Source organism: Saimiri boliviensis, chromosome 6, assembly GCF_048565385.1.
Source record: "Saimiri boliviensis isolate mSaiBol1 chromosome 6, mSaiBol1.pri, whole genome shotgun sequence".
NCBI classification, from domain to species: Eukaryota; Metazoa; Chordata; class Mammalia; order Primates; family Cebidae; genus Saimiri; species Saimiri boliviensis.
In genome coordinates this window covers 7,804,063-7,819,639 of record NC_133454.1, presented here as the reverse complement: position 1 = coordinate 7,819,639, position 15,577 = coordinate 7,804,063, and the positions used below count along the sequence as shown (strand labels likewise).

At 37.6% G+C, this 15,577-nt stretch overlaps 1 protein-coding gene across 4 annotated transcripts in view; it reads right to left on the bottom strand.

Moving 5' to 3' along the window:
* MRE11 (MRE11 homolog, double strand break repair nuclease) overlaps positions 1-15,577 on the bottom strand; it is a 105,232-nt gene that overhangs the window by 11,656 nt on the left and 77,999 nt on the right. For all 4 annotated transcript variants that reach the window (XR_012517975.1, XM_074400323.1, XM_010352294.3 and 1 more), the window contains exons 17-19: positions 15,500-15,558; positions 13,851-13,918; positions 8,313-8,388 (exon numbers count right to left, since the gene is read on the bottom strand). Coding sequence is in view for 3 of the 4 variants with exons in the window: in XM_074400323.1 (XP_074256424.1) it covers positions 8,313-8,388; positions 13,851-13,918; positions 15,500-15,558 (203 nt within the window). In the remaining variant the exon portion in view is untranslated. The remainder of the gene's footprint in view (positions 1-8,312; positions 8,389-13,850; positions 13,919-15,499; positions 15,559-15,577) is intronic.

The following is a 15,577-nucleotide window of genomic DNA, read 5'->3' as shown; positions in this document are numbered from 1 at the left end:
ATTTCCCATTACCTATTTATGCTAGAAATAGCTAGCTACTCTCACACTCATGAAAAAACAACCTAGCAAAACAAGCTTTCAAATAGTTTTTTGGACTAAAAAATATATATATGTAGTATTTCAAGAGTTCCCGTGCTATGGAGCTACAGATCATATGCATGGTAAGAATAAATAGAAATATCAGATATTAACTAATAATTGAAAAGAAATGAAAACAACCTCAGATGAGCCCAATTAAATAATTTTATCAGGATAACATAAAACTGATTCTTAAGTATTCTATAAGTATTCAGAAAACAAAGCAAATTTGTTTGTAAATTTTTTATTTGTGTTTAAGACATTAAAAGAAGAAATCATTTGATGCTAAGCTTTGTTGGTGGTATTAGCACTTCCAAATGTTAGCTAAATTAACCGTCTCTGGTGAGAAATGGATGTCATAAGAAATAAAAATTCATTATCATTTATTGATTCATTTTCTTCTACTATCAAAGGCAAAACTTAAATAAACCAGAGACAAATCCAAATGAAGTGTAACAGATGATTTGCTAATAGTTTTGTCTTTGCAGTTAACATGACCAGTATTACAAAATTTTAACTGTTAACATATAACTGCATGTATATCTAGATGTTTTGGAATAAACAAATTAGTCAGTAACTGCTCACTTCCTTCCTGGAAGCAACCTATTAGTACTTAACAGGTAGACTGATCTCTTGCTGCCATTTTTCTTGGCAGCCTGAGTTGAGTCTTCTCAAACCACAGCTGAAATACAGGGAACATGGCAGCAGCAGCCAAAGCTAAAAATAAAAGGCGTAAGTCACAGGTTACAGCATAGATAAACCTTGAGGAACTTATGCTATGTGAAATAAACCAGTCACAAAAAGGCAAATACTATATGATTCTACTTAGATGAAGTACCTAGAGTAGCTGATTCATAGAAAGAATGATAGTTACCAGGAGATGAAGAAGGAGAAATGGAGGCTTGTTATTTCAGGGATACAGATGTTCAGTTTTGCAAAATGAGAAAGTGCTGAAGATCTGTTTAATATGGATATATTTAGCACTGCTGAACTGCACACTTAATAATGGTTAATTTTATATTTTTTGCTACGATTAACAATTTTTAAAATAAAAAAAAATAAATGAAAGGGGTGATAGGCCTAAGAGAAACACCTTCAAGCTATTCAACAAAAACTAGCGAAGTCCCTTAAAATGGCCACCATGAAGGAAAGGGGAAGGGCAGTACCCTTCAGTCATGCCGTTTTCTTTAAACTTAACTGAAACAACAAATTAATAAAGGCAAGAGGCAAGTCCTGACTTAAACCTCTTCCTCTTCCTCCTCTTCATTCATGCTGGAGGAGATTTCATGGTTGCAGACAACCATCTGGAACTGGAGTTTTTTCCAGAAATCCTCCCAGAGAACATTTCAGACAATGCTTGAATACCTACATGTCATGAAATCACCACCATGTGCCACCCTCTACACGACACATGTAGAGCATATAGTGAGTACTAGGTATTCATTAAAGTAATATTAAAAGCTCTTGGGATATCATCATCATTTCTTCAAGTATAAGTAAATGTTAGCAGCTAAACAAAATTTTGATTCCACTGTTAACTGGGCAAATAAGTGCTGAGTGAATATCATATTTTAAAAATCTACAGGACTTTTATATCTGAGGTAAATACATTCATGGGCACTCAACATATGTTACTTATTAACTCTTAACATTAACTATAGTTCAAAGGAAGGTTATCAATAAAACTATTTTTTAAAACAATTTTTAGTGGAAGGACAAGATGGCAAACTAGACACGGCCAAGAAGTACCACTGCCACTGATAAAGACCAAAATATCGAGTAAGCCAACATTTTGAGCAGATCTTTGGAAAAAAGCACAAAGAGTTGATAAACGTGATGCAAACTGGAAGCTGAAGAGGGAGGAAGCTGGGAACCCTGCAGGGGTTGCCCAATGCCAGGGCTGGTTCCTGGTCTTGAACGGCTCCTAGGAAGGGGTGAGTCAAGGGACGATGAGACAGCCCATTCTCACTATGGACCTCCAAGATTCTAGGTATAAGAGATCTCATTTCTCCCAGAGACATTTCAACAGGCAGGGGATCTGCTGAGACAGAGCTCCAGAATGCACGGAGCCCAGGAGTTTTCACACGCAGGGCAGCTGCAGCAGAAGGTAGCCACTGGCACCCATCCCCCAAGACTTCTTATTTCCCTCAGGGCAGGACTAGCCCCACCTGACTGCTAGGGCAGGACAGCGTAGGGCCAGCTTCCCTGTGGGACAGAGGAACATCGGTTCTGCAGGCCCTCCTCCCCTAAAACCCCTTCTAGGGCCTCTGCCAAGCTGCCCTGCAGGAATGTGTGCACAGTGCAGCCTTTGCTGCCCAGCCTGGGTGTTTTCCTGGTTGCTCCACCTGAGTACCTTCCTGGCAGTCTGGGAGCATTTCGGATTCCCCAGCACAGCCGGTACCTGACTCTGAGGGTTCAGACAGTGGAGCCATAGGCTGGTCCCAGTGCCACAGGGCTGTAGCACACAGCTTGGGGCTGCCAAGCTAAGAGCTGTGGCTGGCACTCAAGTGGAGGAGAAATCTTTCATTAACACTGAGAGGAATGAGACATGTGGGTTCACGGGCTGGTGCAGGAATGGGATGTGCTGTCCTCCACAGTGCTGGTCTGGGAAGGGTGTGGCCTGTCTGCCAGCCGTGGCCTCTGACTGATGGAGCCCAGCAACCCAAGACACCTAACAAGGGAAATGCAGTTGAGGTGCCAGTGATAAGAGGAGCCTCACCTATGGCCCAGGAGTGGACCTGGTAAAGTGGTCATCTCTCTCCCTGCTCCTACCATACAGCACGGCTACAAACACAGAAATACAAAAGAAGTATGCAGCTGAGTAAGAGCCTATCTGCGCAACATTAATGTTAAATGCTAGCTACTGGATCACAGCCAAGATTACAACATCAAAAAAATTCTGCCAATATACATCTCTGTGACATGCAGGGCAAGAATCTAGCCACAATAAAGATCTATATAGAGCTGTGGCCCTCTGAAAGCACCTAGAAACAAGGCCAACTGACTATATTCAACTTACACTGCAGTTGTAACATGAGAAAGAATCTACATGAGATATGTAGAAAGAATCAGTGCAAGAATTCTGACAATTCAAAAAGCCAGAATGTCCTCTTACCTCCAAATGAGCCCACTAGCTCCCTAACAACAGTCCTTAACCAGATTGAAATTACTGAAATGACAGACATAGAATTCAGAATCTGGATGGCAAGGAAGCTCATCAAGATTCAGGAGAAAGCTAAAACCCAATCCAATGAATCCAGTAAAACAATCCAAGCGCTGAAAGATAAAATAGCCATTTTAAGAATAAACCATACTTAACTTCCAGAATTGAAAAATTCACTACAAGAATTTCATAGTACAACTGAAAGTATTAACAGCAGAACAGACCAAGCTGAGGAAAGAATGTGAGAGCTCAAAAACCAGTTCTTCAAATCAACTTGGTCAGACAAAAATAAAGAAAAGGAAATGAAGAAGAATGATAAAAACATCTGAGAAATATGAGACTATGTAAAGAGGCAAAACCTATGATTCATTGACATTTTTTGGAGAGGAGAGAGAATAAACAATATGGAAAACATATTTGAGGATTTAGTCCAGAAAATTTCTCCCATCTTGTTAGAAAAGTTGACATGTAAATTAAGAAATACAGAGAATTCCTGAGAGACGTTATATAAAATGACTATCCCCAAGGCACACAGACAACAGGAAAAAAAAAGATCTTAAAAGCAGCTAGAGAGAAGGGTCAGTTCACTTACAAAGGGAACCTCATCAGACTACCAGTGGACATCTCAGCAGAAACCTTACAAGCCAGAAGAGACTAGGGACCTATTTTCAGCATCCTTAAAGAAAAAAGAACTTCCAACCAAGAATTTCATATCCCACCAAACTAAGCTTCATAAGCAAAGGAGAAATAAAATCTTCCACAGGCAAGCAAATGCTGAGCAATTCATTACAACTAGATCAGTCTTAGAAGAGGTCCTTATAAGGTGCTAATCTTGGCTAAATATGTAAACAAAAAAAACACCACCTACTACCACAAAAACATATTTAAGCACATAGTTTAGAGACACTATAAAGCAACTACACAATCAAGTCTACAAAACAACCAGCTAACAATATGATTGTAGGACTGAAATCTCCTATCAATACTAACCCTGAATATAAATTGTCTAAATGCCCCCACTTAAAAGGAATACAGTGGCAGGCTGGATAAAAGGACAAGACCTGAGTGCTGTTGTCAAGAGATCCATTTCACATGTAATGACACACACAGGCTCAAAGTAAAGGGATAGAGAAAGATTTAACATGCAAATGAAAAACAAAAAAAAGCAGAAGTCGCAATTCTTTTATCAGATATAACAGACTTTAAACCAAGCAACAGTAAAAGAGAACAAAGAAGGGCATTACATAATGATAAAGGATTTGATTCAACGAGATCTAACTATCCCAAATATATACACGCCCAGATCCATTAATCAAGTTCTTCTTAACCTGCAAAAAGACTCAGACAGCAACAGAATAATAGTGGGAGGCTTCATCACCCCACTGACAGTGTTAGAAAGATCATCCAGGCAGAAAACTAACAAATTCAGGACTTAAACTTAATCAATTTGACCTAATTGACATCTACAAAATACTTCATCCAATAACTGCAGGATACAAATTCTTCCCATCTGAAAACAGAACATATTCTAAGATCGACCACATGTTCAGTCATAAAGTAAGTCTCAATAAATTTAAAAAAATCAAAATCATACCAAATATACTCCTGGACTACAGTGCAATAAAAAGAGATATCAATATTAAGAAGATCTCTCAAAACTACACAAATAAACGGAAATTAAACAATTTACTCCTGGATAACTCCTGGGCCAACAATACAATTAAGGTAGAATCAAAAAATTCTTCAGAATTAGTAAAAATTCATTCATTCATTAATGAAATTAATTTCATTAATGAAAATGAAAATAGAACCACAACTTACAAAATCCTAGGGATACAGCTAAAACTGTTGGAAGGAAAGCTCGTAGAACTAAATACCTTCATTAAAATGATCTCAAATTAACAATTTAACATTGTACCTAGAGGAACTGGAAATAAAAGAACAACCAACCCCAAAACTAGCAGAAGAAAAGAAATAACTAAAATGAGAGATAACTGAACAAAACTAAGATGCAAAAATCCATACAAAAGATCAATGAAACCAAGAATTGGTTCTTTAAAAGAACAAACAAAATTGATAAGACGGCTAGCCAAACAAAGGAAAAAAAGAGAAGATCCAAATAAATACAATCAGAAATGACAAAGATGACATTACAACTGACCCCACAGAAATACAAAAGATCTTCAAACACTACTATGAACAACCATTCACACACATTAGAACATCTAGAGGAAATGGATAAATCCCTCAACACACACAACCTGCCAAGACTGAACCAGGAAGAAAGTGAAAACCTGAACGGACAAATAATAAATTCTGAAATTAATCAGTAAAATACTGACCAACCAAAAAAGCCCAGGACTACATGGATTCACAGCCATATTCTATCAGACATACAAAGAATGGTACCAATCCTACAGAAATTATTCCAAAAATATCAAGGAGGGAGGCTCCTCCCTAACTCATTCTACAAAGCCAGCATCAGCCTAAAATCTGGCAGAGACAACAAAACAAAGAAACAGCAGGCCAATATCCCTGATGAACATAGATGCAAAAATCCTCAAGAAACTTGTAAACCAAATCTAGCAGCACACCAAAAAGTTAATATGCCATAATCAAGTACACTTTATTCTTGGTATACAAGACTGATTCAACATATGCAAATGCATAAACGTGATTCACTACATAAGCAGAATTAAAAACAAAAACGATATGATCACCTGAACAAAATAAAATCCAATACCCCTTCATGATAAAAACCCTGAACAGACTAGACACTGAAGAAACATACTTCAAAATAATAAGAGCTATCTAAGAAAATCCACAGCTCACATCATGCTGAACAAGCAGCAGCTAGAACCATTCTCCCTGATAAGTGGAAAAAGAAAAGAATGCCCAATCTCACCACTCCAGTTCAACACAGTACTGGAAGTTCTAGCCAGAACAATCAGGCAAGAGAAAGAAAGGAAAGGCATCCAAACAGGAAAAGAAGAAGTCAAACTAACTCTCTTTGCTGACGATATGATTCTATACCTGGAAAACCCTAGAGACTCTGCCAAAAGGCTCCTAAAACTGATAAACTACTTCAGCAAAGTTTCAGAATTAAAAACAAAAAAATCAGTGTACAAAGATCAGTAGCATTTTTATACACCAAGAATGTTCAAGCTGAAAGTCAAATCAAGAACACAATCCCATTTACAATAGCCACAAAGAAAATAAAACACGTAGCTATACAGTTAACCAAGGAGGTGAAAGATCTCTACAAGGATAACTATAACACATTGCTGAAAGAAATCACAGACAACACAAACAAATGCAAAAACATTCCACGCTTAGGAACTGGAAGCATCAATGTCATTAAAATGGCCATACTGCCAAGGGCTATCTACAGATTCAATGCCATTCCTATCAAACTTCCAATGTCATTTTTCACAGAATAGAAAAAACTATTCTAAAATTCACATGAAACCAAAGAAGAACCCAAATAGATAAAGCAACCCCAAGCAAAAAGAACAAGGCCAGAAGTATAACACTACCCAACTTTGAACTATATTATAAAGTTATAGTAACTAAAACCAGTATTGTACTGGTACAAGAACAGACACAGAGACCAATGGAACAGAACATAGAGCTCAGAAATAAAGCTGTGCATCTACAGCCATCTGATCTTTGACAATGCTGACAAAAACAAGCATTGGGAAAAAGACTCCCTATTCAATAAATGGTGCTAGGACAACTGGCTAGCAATGTGCAGAAGAAAATGGATTCCTTGCAGAAGAAAATGGATTCCTATCTTTCACCAGATACAAAAATTAACTCAAGATGAATTAAAGATTCAATAGTAAGGTCTCAAACTATAATAACCCTAGAAGAAAACCTAGAAAATAGCCTTCTCAACATTGCTCTTGGCAAAGAATTTTTGGCTAAGTCCCCAAAAGCAATGGCAACAAAAACAGAAATGAATAAGTAGAACCTCATTCAACTAAAGAGCTTCTACAGAGTAAAATAAACTAACAGAGTAAACCAAAAAACTACAGAATGGGAGAAAATATTCAAAAAATATATATCCAACAAAGGTCTAATATTTAGAATCTGTAAGGAATGGAAATAAATCAATAAGGACATTCAAGTAACTTCATTAGAAAATGGGCAAAGGACATGAACAGGCATATTACAAAGAATAAGACATACAAAGCAGCCAACAAACAAGAAAAAGTGCTTATCATCACTAATCATCAGAGAAATGTAAATCAAAACCACAATGATATCAATTCACACCAGTGAGAAGGGCTATTACTACAAAGTCAAAAAACAACAGATGCTAAAGAAGTTGTCAAAAAAAGGGAATGCTTATACATTGTTGGAATGTAAATTAGTTCAGACAATATAAGCCATTTGGAAATTTCTCAAAGAACTTAAAACAGAGCTACCATTCCCTCTAGTAATCCCATTACTGGCTATATAACCAAAGGAAAACAAATCATTCTACCAAAAAGACACATGCACTCATATGTTCACTGCAGCACTTATTCACAAAAACAAAGACGTGGAATCAACCTCAGTGCCCATCAACATGGACTGGATGTAGTAAATGGTGGTACATATACAACATGGAACACTACACAGCAATAAAAAAATTAAAAAAAAAAATAACATTATATTAAAAAAAAATTATGTCCTTTGCAGCTGGAGGCCACTATCCTAAGCAAATTAACATAAGAATAGAAAACCAAATACCACATGTCCTCACTTATAGGTGGGAGCTAATAAGTATACATGGACATAAAGAAGGGAACAACAGACACTGGGGACTACTAGAGGGTGAAGGCTGAGAGTAGGATGTGGGTTGGAAAACTGCCTGCTGTGTACTCCACTCACTACCTGGGTGATGGGACCTGTACCAAACCTTAGCATCATGAAATTCCCACGTTATAAACTCGTACATGTACCCCCTGAACCTAAAAGATGAAATTATTTATCAAATAAAAAAGTTCAGTAACCAGCTAGCAGTCTCTATGTAAATATTATAAAGTTATAAATTAGTTAAAATTGAACAGTATTACTTAGTTACCTCACTTGATTCAAAATCAACCCCTTTCGACACTTGGCTCTGGGACATGTTTTTGCTGAATGATGCGCTGGACCACCTGAGGCAAAACAAAAACAAACACAATGAACTACATAATTCATCAAGTGGGCCTTTCTAGCTAAGTTTTTCAATCTAGCAGCCCCTATGAATATAAATAACACACTATTCCCTTAAAATCTACATTAGAGGCAATAAAACTTAACTGTAAGGAAAAGGACTCGGGCGGAGGCTTGACTTTGGGTTTTGCCGTTTACTAACTATGTGGCTTTGAACAAATTACTTAACTACTATGTGGTTCAATTTCCTCACCTATAAAATGGGGACAATAGTTTTATAAAGACCAAATGTGTTACTAGGCTTAAACACTTAGAACAGTGCCTGGCACATATTAAGTACTATAATAATGCTTACTTACATTATTATAGTTAGTATCATGTACTAAAATGTATCTGTTACTATCTTCCACTTCTGAAAACTGTGGGAACATTGAAATATTTTCTATTCAAATCTCAGTTAATAAGAAAATCATGATTCCTACTCTTTTTTTTTTTTTGAGACGGAGTCTCACCTGTTGCTAGGCTGGAGTGTAGTGGTGGAATCCTGACTCACTGAAATTCTCTTGCCTCAGTCTCCTGAGTAGCTGGGGCTACAGGCGTGTGCCACCACGCCCAGCTAATTTTTGTATTTTTAGTAGAGGCAGAGTTTCACCATATTGGCCAGGACGGGATCGATCTCGACCTCATGATCCACCCACCTCGGCCTCCTAAAGGGTTGGGATTACAGGCATGAGCCATCGCACCCAGCCTATTTCCTACTCTTATAAAGCTTAACTTGTAGTAAATTCCTATGTATTTGAAATAATAAAAAATTTAAGTCATTTTAGATTGGGGCCAGTAAGCAAATCTAGCCCATCGCCAGGTTTTTTTTTGTTTTGTTTTGTTTTTTGTTTGTTTGTTTGTTTGTTTTTATTAAATGGCCCATAAGCTAAGAATGGCTTTCACATTTTGAAATGGTTACATTTTAAATGGTTATACTAATATCTACCTATGTAATATCCCTGCTTTTGCCTCTTGACCTACCAAGCCTAAAATACTTCCTATCTGGCCCATTAAGAAAAAGTCTGCTGATTCCTGTCTTCAATGAAAGCAGTGTTTATAAATTCTCAGTCAACAACTTTAACATGATTTAGGATGTTATAGTGAAATAAATATGTCCAAAGGTCTTATCTAGAAAAATAGAATGAGAATCATGAGATCTTATGTCAGAAGTAAAAATTCACAGGTCCTTTGCATAAAAGTAAAGGGCAGGAGGTTTGTCAGGCAAACCTGAAGAGCAACTAAGGTTCAGAGGCAGCAGATCAGCACATTTATCAAAGTCCATTCTAGTAAGTGGCACAGCTTAAATAGTTTAAACTATAAATAGAACACCATGCATAACCTGCAATTACTAAAAAATTCTGCAAAAACAGTCTAAATTATCACTTAGATGCTGTAATTAGAAACACCAATCTGCCATTTTTATTTGTTTCCAAAATGTCAATTTCTGAACAGCCTCTCAAAATTTAAAGGGTTCTTATTGCTTGCACAATGGACAGAGAGGTTAATTACTGTACCAAGAAGCAACAACAGAGATGAGTTTGGGGTCAGAATGCCTGGCTTGTCTGACTAGTTGGGTGACCTTAGGTAAGTTACTTAGTCACTGTGCTTCACACTTCATCTGTAAAATGGGGATGATAAAGTTATAACTCTATCTATCTCCCAGGGATGTTGTGAGCACCACAGAAGTTAATTCACATGTAAATTGCTCAGAGCAATGCTTGGCACATAGGAAATGCCAAACAATATAACTGTGAGTTATATTACTATTTCATGTCTAAATGAATTGGCAGACATTTATACAGCTGAAATGTAAACTACCTACTGTGATAACAAAAGGAAACTATTTTTTCTTTAATATCCTTAAGCATACATCCAAAACAAAAATATCAAAATAGTATTTTGATCCATTTCTGAAAAAGAAACAAAAAACAAAAAAACACAAAACCTAGGACGCTAGATTGGATTTGTTTGTGTGTGCTTTAATTCACAAAGACAGGAACAACCAAACAAGGAGTTAGAAAGGGGCCCTCATTTCCTTCCAAAACCTGGGGTATCCTGAAAATCTTCCAAGCAATCTCATTTTCCTTAAGAGAATCTGAGTTAAGTTTCTATCAGCTGGAACCAAAGAAGTCCTATTTAATACACAAAAATGAGCCTAAGAAATTCAAGTAAATCTTTATGAGCTAAAAGAAGTCTCTTCACTACCTACCATAAATACATAAACTGACTTGCATCTGTGCCTATCTTGGTATTCTTGACTCTATAAAGGCCAGTATGGGCTTCTGCAACTCTACTTTCCTGGATTTCTCTCGTGTCTTCCTTGTTTTTTCTCTGTTCTACCCAGAGGTTGGGTAAGGTTAAAACTGCAGGCTAGGAAAAGAAACCCTCTTCTGCTCTGCCTTATTTTTCAGGTGATCCCATCCATCCCAATGGCTTTAAGTACCATCTGCATGCTGTCCAGAGGTAAAACTTAAGTATCATTTCAAACCCCTTATCTGAGTTCTGAACTCATACATTCAATTGCCCATAACCTCCCTTCATTTAAGTTTCTAGGCATCTCAAACTTTTCACATCTAAAGTGGAACTTTTGATTATATGCCTATCATTCCCTACAACACGTCTGCCCTTTCTTCTTTTATGCCCTTCTCAATATATGGCACAAATCTAAATGCTCAAGCAAGAAATCAGAAAATCAACATTGATTCCTTATTCTCTCGCACTCCAAATATTTAATTCATCCCCAAGTTTTATCATGTCTGTCTTCAAAATACATCCTGCAACCGTTTCCTCCAGCTCACCCACCACCAGCCTGTGCAAGTCTCCATCATCTCTCTTACCCGGACTCCCTTTCAGGTAAGCTTGTTTACACTTGTTCTGTAAACACAGCGATCCTTTGTAAATGTAAATCAGAAGGTGCCACTCCTCTCTTTAAATCCTTGTGTGGATTCCCACTGCCTTTATAATAACATTCAAAACTTTGTCGTGCTTACCTGTTCATGCAGCATGATTTACCCTGCCTCCCATTTCTATTCTCATCTCAAACCATCTCCTTTTCTACCACGCTTTAGTCAATGGCTCATAAATAACGTTATTAAACTTGCTTCTTCAATAGACTGTGAAATGGTTTTGGCTGTGTCCCTAACCAAATCTCATCTCGAACTGTAGCTCCCATAAATCCTAAGTATTTTGGGAGGGACCTAGTGGGAGATAACTGAATGAATCATGGGGCGGTTCCCCCATACTATTCGATGGCTTTATAAGGGGAAACCCATTTCACTTGGCTCTTTTTCTCTTTTCTTGTCTGCTGGCATGAGACGTGCCTTTCACCTTCCATGATGACTGTGAGACCTCCCCAGCTTTGTAGAACTCTGAGTTCATTAAACCTCTTTCTTTTGTAACTTGCTTAGTTTCTGTACATCTTTAGCAGCAGTGTGAAAACGGACTAATACAGGCTGCATGCACTTGTCCCTCTGCTTTTCGGAAGGCCACGTTTCCCTTCTTAAAATTTTGGCTTAAATGTAGGCTCCTCAGAGGCTTTCCCTGACCATCCTTCAAAGTAGATGCCCATGTCCTGTGCCACTGTTTCTTCTTTCTGCACCAGATAATTTCCTTTAATGCGTCCTAACTGATCTGCTGATCACTGGCTCAAACGTTACCCACCTTCTTTGTAAAATATTTATCTTGGTGGATTAGCAGTGTCCGGTAATTAGCATACCACTAAAATGTAAATTCCTTGAAGGAAGAAATGTTTCTTTTATCTTTCTATCCCCAGAACCTAGCATAATGTTTAAAGGATCCAATAAGTTAATGTGGAACTATACTTATACTTGTTCTAACATTAACCTTTAAGTAACATACAGCTTATATTCTCAGTGTGGTCAATATCAGTCAAAGAACAAAAATGGGCTCCAAGGGATAGAGTGGGGTGAAAAATCATAGCGATTACAATGGTTTTTCGCCCTCTTATACTCAATCCTACTCAACAAAAATTTCATTCTTTAGGTATTTAATTTCTAACGTTAGGGAGAAATTGAATTAAATCTAAGTTAATTAATTTTTCTCCTTGGATAATCAAGAAGTGGCTGAGACCATTAAAAAAAAGCTTGAGAAAAACTGATGTAAGGCTTTTTCCTCAATCACCCTTCTTTCTGGAGTTCCTGCTCATGCCTTTACTCTCAGCTGGGACCATCATTCTCCACCCTACTAAGCCAAATCTTATCTTTGAAGCCTCAGGTCAATTTTACTCTCTCCATGGAGCTGCTTCTTTTAGGTCACATTCCTTGCTTCTTTCTTCACCAGCCCCTAAGTGCTCACACTTATGGGTCTGTAACATAAAATTCCACACCTAATTACGTACTATTTCATTCTCTGATGAATTCAAATATGTTTATTTCTCTTTTCCACTATAACTGAAGTTTCCTGAAGGCAGAGACCATATTAAAACATGCATATGCCGCTCATCAGACCTAATAAAATGCTCAAACAGAAAATAAGTACAAAATAAGGCAGCTGATTACTGTGTTAAGTAGAAATTCTCATTAATCGAGCTTTAGTTAAGCAGTGTGCAACCAAAATGTGAATGCATAAAAGCAAATGGTAATAGTGAATCAAGTCAGGCTTAACAACAGCAATACGCGAAAACTCCAAAACACACAGGAAGACCATGCAAGTCCTCTGAAAGCAGAGTGAGTCTATGTGATCCCTTTTTTAGTGTTTAATACAGCACCATGTGTAGTCAAGTATATAAAAATAAGACAATGACAAAAAGCTGAAGTCAAATGTTAGCAAAATACAAAAGTATTTTCTGTTAGGAGAGAACACAGTCTTCTATTAAGAAAAGCGCAGAGGCCAAGTGCGGTGGCTCACATCTGTAAGCTAAGCACTTTGGGAAGCCGAGGAGGGTGGATCACCTCAACTCAGGAGTTTAAGACCAGCCTGGGCAACATGGCAAAACCATGTGTCTACCAAAAATACAAAAAATTAGCCAGGTATGGTGCGCATGTCTGTAATCCCAGCTACAAATTTCCCATCCTCAGGAGGCTGAGGTGGGAGAATTGCTTGAGCCCAGGAGGCTGAGGTTGCAGTGAGCCAAGATCACATTACTGCACTCCAGTCTAGGCGACAGAGTGGAACCCTGTCTCAAAAAATGAATAAATAAATAAAAAGAAAGAAAAGTACTAATAAAGTCAAAAGGAAAACAATTACAGGCAATTTCAATTTTCACTGAAAATCCTTGTACTGATGCTGCATCAACTCTATAAACTAGTCCTTGGTCTGTTTTCATTCCTCTTCATACTTTGCTAGTTGAAAATCAACTAACATAGAAGACTTTTATGGCATAGAAAAATGTGTAACTATGGAATTCTGGATAATTTTTAATTTTTTCAGATGTTTCTTTTTCCAGAAAAATTGCTGCACCTACCTTTGATCTGTCTTTGAAGTGGTAGGAAAAAAGTCTTCTTCCACATCTGATTCATCTACCTCAATCACCTGGCAAGGAAACAAAGCACCAAACAGTTCTTGTGAGAACAGAATATCTGAATAAAAATGAAAATGAAGAAGTGCATTAAACAATTAAATCTTAGTTATACATGAGCCACAAAAAAGGAGACAGAAAACCATAACTATTAAAACGAATACTCAGCCTGACCTCCCTCCAATGTCACTCTTCATTCACAAATGCTACTTTCTGTTCGCCTCCATCCTGGCCATCCCAGGTGCCTGAGCACCTAAGGGAACACAGTTAGATTTGTGAATGACTTGCACAGGCTCATATGCAGACCTTGTGACTTTCCTTTTGGTTTCTGATGAGAGACCATCAGTGTTCCATCTCTAACCTTAAAGGAGGTATCAGACCATGTGGGAAATACTAGATATCCTTCTATTAAATCTGTCCCTTTTAAATACTATTTGTTAGTGTTAAGACCCAATAAAGATATTTCTGACTATTCAGTCTATGATTCAAAATACTATTTCTCTACATTTTCTGTTATCTTGACATTTGATACATGTATTTGCCGTATCTTCATCCAACTGAAATGCAGATGAGGATGAAGTCAAGGACCAAATACTGAACAAACAGCTCCTGAGGCTAAGGATGCTGCTAAATATCCTACAATGCACAGGACAATCCTTCACAACAAAGAATTATCTGTTCAAAATGTCAACAGTACCACTATGGAGAAACCCTGATGTAAAGGGAAGAGTACTGGCTTGGGAGTTAAGACACATAGTTTTTAAAGTGAGGTAATAATAGAGGTCAAACCCACTTTTGACTCTTTTTGGAATCAAAGGAAGAGCAGAAGGCCCAGGCTAAACCTAGGGCAGACCACATGGATCACTGGACTTCAGCCTTTTAGTTCATCTTAAGTCTAGCATCAGCTCTTAAGTCATAGCCAGTATTTTGGGAAGATAAATAAGAAAGGGAAACCCAGTATAGATAAAGCCTCTATATGCACTGAACTCATCTTCAATATTAGTATTCCATGCACGAGCTCTTTTGGTTCAACACTGTTATCTTTGAAAACATTACTGTATATATAGCATTTATGGATTTCTATAATAATAACCATTATTTTAAAAAAGAGAGCAACCAAGAAAAAATATCAAATCCTAGAAACTCTAGAGATAACTGGTGAAGCACCTTCCAGCTTTAATGTTCCATACTTTTTCATCTTTTTTTTTTTTTGAGACAGAGTCTCACTCTGTCGCCAGGCTGGAGTGCAGTGGCACAATCTCGGCTCACTGCAACCTCCGCCTCCTGGGTTCAAGCAATTCTTCCTCCTCAGCCTCCCAAGTAGCTGGGACTACAGGCGCACGCCACCACGCCCAGCTAATTTTTTTATTTTCTACAGAGACAGGGTTTCACCATGTTGGCCAGGATGGTCTCGATCTCTTGACCTCATGATCCACCCGCCTCGGCCTCACAAAGTGCAGGGATTACAGGCTTGAGCCACCACGCCCGGCCCATACTTTGTCATGTTTTATTTACTTTGTAAATCAAAGAGTTGACAATTCATAATGCAGAAAACATAAATTATTAATACACAACTATAAAACTTTTTTTCTTACCTCTGAATAATTCTTAGTAGTGACATTTTGGGAAGGCTGCTGTCTTGCAGATTTAAAGGCTAGAATGAAAAAGATGAA